Source organism: Magnolia sinica, chromosome 8 (genome assembly GCF_029962835.1).
Source record: "Magnolia sinica isolate HGM2019 chromosome 8, MsV1, whole genome shotgun sequence".
NCBI classification, from domain to species: domain Eukaryota; kingdom Viridiplantae; phylum Streptophyta; class Magnoliopsida; order Magnoliales; family Magnoliaceae; genus Magnolia; species Magnolia sinica.
This window is the reverse complement of record NC_080580.1, coordinates 63,966,413-63,971,549: the sequence shown is the minus strand read 5'-3', so window position 1 is coordinate 63,971,549 and position 5,137 is coordinate 63,966,413. Positions and strand designations below refer to the sequence as shown.

Here is a 5,137-nt window from a genome sequence, read left to right as displayed (position 1 = left end):
TTAAACTGTTCACATTACTGAGAGCTTAGAATATTCTTAATGTTCAAAGTTAAAACACCATGGATCATAGGTGGGGCCACAACATAGTTAAATTTGGAAAGTATGCTTAAATATTGTGCTTAAATTAAAGAAACTTAAAACTTTGTGCTCAAAATATTTTTTTAGAGAACTGACGGTTAGAATGTTTTCTAGTCATTCATTTGTTTTAATATGCAGTGAGATGTGCGTTTACACACAATGTTGTATGTTACATAAAAATAACATACAATACATTATACATACATCACCAAGCAAACACAAGGGTTAGTTGGTTGATGAAGTATACCCACACTAAGACATGTAACATTGGAATGTAGTTTTTCAATTGCAGTGTACAAATATATCAATACATATATACATTAATAGGACTGCTTTCATACACTAATTTGCTGAGGAAAAGAAACTCAAGGACTCAATTGGATTCACTGTAAACATACTCAGGGGTACAGCATTCTCCAGATGCATGATCTTGCATTTGGAACTACCAATCAGGCAGCCAAACTGGTTACAAGCTGTGCTTCTAAAGGCACACACTGCTGAAAGTACCATGCAAGTAGACAAGGGGAGGTTTTCAGATTATGTTGGTTGCAGAAACTAACCTTCACCCATTTTGCTGTGGATCCTATCTGCAAGCATGAGGAAATGAACACCATGAGGAGAAATCCATAGAATGGAAGCACAACTCAACATGACAAACCAAATGTAAAGGGAAAGTTCTAGCAGAGAATCTTGTTGCTTACCATTAGTGGTGGCAGGCTGAAAAAAATATTTATCATTTTAAGAGGGAAATCTGAATCTGACCAATTCAAACATGTGTATCAGTAAAATCTCCAACAGCTACCACAACCATATTGTTTGACCGTTTCAGAAGAAACGGTTCGAATCACCTTTTCCAACCCAATAGGAATCCGCTCAGCATACTGCAACCAACTACCAAATTTATAATAATTTACCATTATGCTTACTACTTCAAGATAGATCTTCAAAAAAGCATTAATTTAGAGCAGTGGAACTTACAAGCAATTCATATTAATCTACACTATCTTTATCCTAAGAAATGCAATATGCTCTAAAGATGGAACCAGTTATATCAACGCCTACATGTTGAGAATACCAAGCAGCAGCTTATTAATGATTCCTAGTACCAAAGAAACATGCCATCATTCCATACCTGCAAATTTCTACCTTTTTTAGAATTTGAAACACCTACATGCGCTTGTGCTGAATTTATAAAAAATGAATTCTCAAGATTCCCATTTCAGCGCTTGTCAAACAGAAAATTGCAGGTTTTGAATTATTTGGATGGTTTTGAATTAACAAGATTTGGTAATTTGATGCAAGGAATGAAGAAAAATGCAATTTCTAGAGAGAGAGAGAGAGAGAGAGAGAGAGAGAGAGAGAAATGTTGTTTTGATTTTTGTGAGAGTTTCTATTGATGAACTAAAAAGCTGTCCTAAAACTCTACCAAATGGAAGTTCCCACACCTTCAACATCTCATTTTGGACCGTGAGCAACTGATATCGTTGTTGAAGCTGCTCAACCGTCAGTTGGGCATCTAGTGCTTCTGCTTGCTGTTGATTGATTTCCTCAATCCAGCTACAAAAACAGAGTGCCCATATGTGATATGCTACATTTCGAAAGGTATTGTTTACAGGCAAGTACAATCCAATACAAAATACACATTAATATACTCATAATCTGTGCATGTATCTTTTTCTTTCTTTCTTTTTAATGGTACAGAAATCAGAAAACCGAAAGCCAATTTACCTTTGCCTGGTCTGAACAGATCGAAACCAAACATGTCATTTGCGGCAAAGCTCTTTCCTGGGAGGATACTTGAAAAGAATCTACAATGACAAAAAAAAAAAAAAAAAAACAAACATGTCAGTTGTGGCAAGGACAGTTATGGAGAAATGTAAGTAAAAATTCAGATCCACAAACAACCACTCTCAACTCGAAACCATGATAAACCAATAAGCATTAAAGAAAAGTGAATGCATCATTCTGAGGGGAAAATCTGAAAGAAGTGTCGTTTGAAGAATAAACCACATCTGTAAAATATGAAAACATAATGCTCACAAAAGAAAAAAAAAAAAAAAACAACAGTGCTCACCCAAAGCTAAAACTGATATGACTCAGACCAAACCAAATTGTGTTGTATGGAAAATTTTTAAAACCTTCCCATAAGCACAAACATTTGACACAGAAATGATTGAAAATCCTCGTCAGAGTCATATCCATGCATGGAGAAGCCACTTGTACAAGAATTCAATGTAGTTGTGCGTGCGTGTGTGTGTGTGTGTGTGTGTGTGTGTGTGTGTGTGTGTGTGTGCACCCAACTATGTACTGATGCAATAAGATTAAACAGAGATGAACCAATATTTCACATGGAAAAAATATCAAAGAGTACCCAAAATGTACCATTGAAAGCTCAGATAGTGGGACCCAGAATGGAAAGGAGATGCTTAAAATGCTCACAGAGTGTGGAAGATCACAATACTTTAAATTTTGGACCCTTTTCAGTGTCAATGGACTGTTTTTGCATTTTTTAATCTTAACCATCTATTTGTACATCTTCCAAGAAATGCTTAATTTGCAAAACTAATTAACCCATTTAGGCTATTTCATGTTGTGAAGAACAAAAAAGAATGCAGGTTAAACAAACCAAGAGCCAAATGCAGATTATCTAATCCCCTTAAAATCTTGAATAGTACAAGTATCTGAAGCAGATGTTTTCACACCCAAACTCACAAGTATCTTATGAAGATGGATTTGTAGCCACAGTGGCGCATTTGGATGCTCAATTATATTGTATTGAGATAAATAAAGAGTGAATTTCCAAACTGGCCATGACACCATTCTAAGAAGCCCAAGTTGCAATTCCATGCATTTCAAGTTGTATTCCAAATAATTTTAAAGCTCATAGCAGCAGATATGGGGCCCAGTTCCACATTGTTCAGTTCCTTCTTTATCAGCTTGAGTTATTGCAATGCAGTTATATATATATATATATATATATATATATATATATATATATATATATATATATATATATATATATATATAGACACACACACACACACTAGCCATTCCTCTGACGAACATCATACATATTCTACTGTGAAATGGTTGGTTTTTCTGAGCAACAACATTCTCTGGACAATTAAGTTTACAATGTTATGATAGTAGGAAATGCACATCGTTATGTAAGGTTATATGATGATCAAACAATGGGTGGGCCATAACAAATCTTATTGATGTTAAGTGAGACCATTAACAAAGTGGGATGTATTATCTGCAAACACGGGCTGCAGCAGATGCAATAAAATTCAATGTGGATAACTCCGTTCTCAAGGAAAAGGCTAAGGCAATGGATGTTGATCTTGAAGCCAAAAGGGCCCTGATGGTTTACTCCTTGGAAAATCGAGAAGAATGTATGGCCTGTGGAAGTTAGAAAATATTTCTCTGAGTAATATTTGTAATATTGTCCATTATGAATCAATCTTTATGCTGAGGCTAATGGCAGTAATTGTGAAAAGTCCATTATGGTGGGAAGTGGGTTTGGTTGAATAGTTCATGCAAAGGATCTTGCAGAGGATTTGTACAAATGAACCCTGGTTGCAGCGTGGGCAGATTTGGTTGATCAAATGTGAAGGCTAACCTGCCTCGATTTATCATAACTTTCTTGCAAATTTATTTCAATATTATAGCACTATAACAAGTATTGCTCTTTTATGCAACAAAAGAAAACAAAACAATAAAAACAATACAAGTTTTTTTTTTTTTTAAATAAAGTAATAAAAAAGAGGGGTGAAAAGGAAAAATAGAGACAATCATATATCCAGAAAACATCAAGTACCCTGATTATATCTCCTAGCTAAAAAATGTCAGCTCTTTCACTCCTTAAAAGCCTTCTTGTAGACTTTCCATGCCTGAGGAGCAGAACAACCTAATTTTCAGGGTAGAATCGTGGGCCCTGAAATACGATCTAATCAGTGTGGTCCACTGGATGCAGAATCCGGACCTCGCATGCATGTGCCCACGTGCAGATGTGTAGGGCTCTGTGTGCGTATGGAGAATGCAAATTCAAATGAAAAATGAAAAAAAAAAAAAAAAAAAAAACCATTTTCTCATTCTAATCTTCCGAAATGCAGACCCTGTCTCTAAATCTAGCAAATCTCCATGAAAAATGGAAAAAATATCCATAGAAATGAATTCAAACGCCTTGAGTCAATGAGCTTATTGATCAAATGCATAGTTCAAAAACGCATATAAACATGGAGAAATAGAATCATGTGGAGCAGTTCTCGTAAGCCTATAACACAAAGGTCAGCAGGTATCAAAAGATTATGAATTGGCCTTTCTGCCAAACGTTTGTGTGCTTGCAACATCACAAGAAGAAAAGAGAAAAAGCAATGACAGCTGGCAGGGATTCTGGAATAAAAACAGCAAGAAGAGGAACAATCGGCGAGGAAAATAAGGGATTTCGAGAGAAGCTCACCTAGTTGAGATGAATCTGCATGGCACGAGGAAATTCTTCAAGGATTCAGACCTCTGGCGAGGAAGATTGCGCCGTTCGGAAGAGGGAAGAGCTCTGGCGATGAAGATCGCCCGTTCGAAAGAGGGAAGAGCCATGCGTTTGGAAATCCGTCGTCTGAAATGAGGAGATACTTCCAAATCCGATACTTGTGCGTTTACCATCATTTATAACAAACACCATATTACCATCCGTACATGTAAGGGACCATTTAATGGATGGTTAAGATAGTTTTATGTAATAAAATACATATTACCCATCTACAACTAGACCCATTATTTAGTTGGTCTGGATAACCCTATATCATTACCACTATTGACATAAACGAGTCACCACATTTTTACAGAAAATGAAAAACTCACACGCATTTACAGTAAAAAAAGTACCTTGAGTGTTGGATCTGGTAGGGCTCTATGGGCCCCCACCATGATGTTTTTGTTTTATCCACGCCGTACATCAATTTCTAAACATTCCTAAAAGAATGATATCACAAAATTATCTCTAAATAAATCTCGGTTGAACCACCACACATGCTTAAAGTAGAGATTGGACGTCCACCGT

General features: G+C 36.1%; 1 protein-coding gene across 5 annotated transcripts; it reads right to left on the bottom strand.

Annotated features, from left to right (window-relative positions):
- Window positions 1-368: 368 nt before the first annotated feature.
- Window positions 369-4,698, bottom strand: LOC131254022 (uncharacterized). Of its 5 annotated transcripts, none has more exons than XR_009175439.1 (4): window positions 4,541-4,698; window positions 1,807-1,886; window positions 1,524-1,635; window positions 375-969 (listed from the first exon to the last, which is right to left on the bottom strand). XR_009175439.1 is itself a non-coding variant. In XM_058255074.1 (3 exons), exons 1-3 carry the CDS (start codon window positions 4,672-4,674, stop codon window positions 952-954), a joined length of 264 nt encoding a protein of 87 aa, XP_058111057.1. In that variant the 5' UTR covers window positions 4,675-4,698; the 3' UTR covers window positions 369-951. The 5 variants fall into 5 exon arrangements, 3 of the variants coding, with proteins under 3 accessions (XP_058111057.1, XP_058111055.1, XP_058111058.1); XR_009175440.1 differs by having other exon boundaries at window positions 376-959; XM_058255074.1 differs by lacking the exon at window positions 1,807-1,886 and having other exon boundaries at window positions 369-969.
- Between the last annotated feature and the right edge of the window lie 439 nt (window positions 4,699-5,137).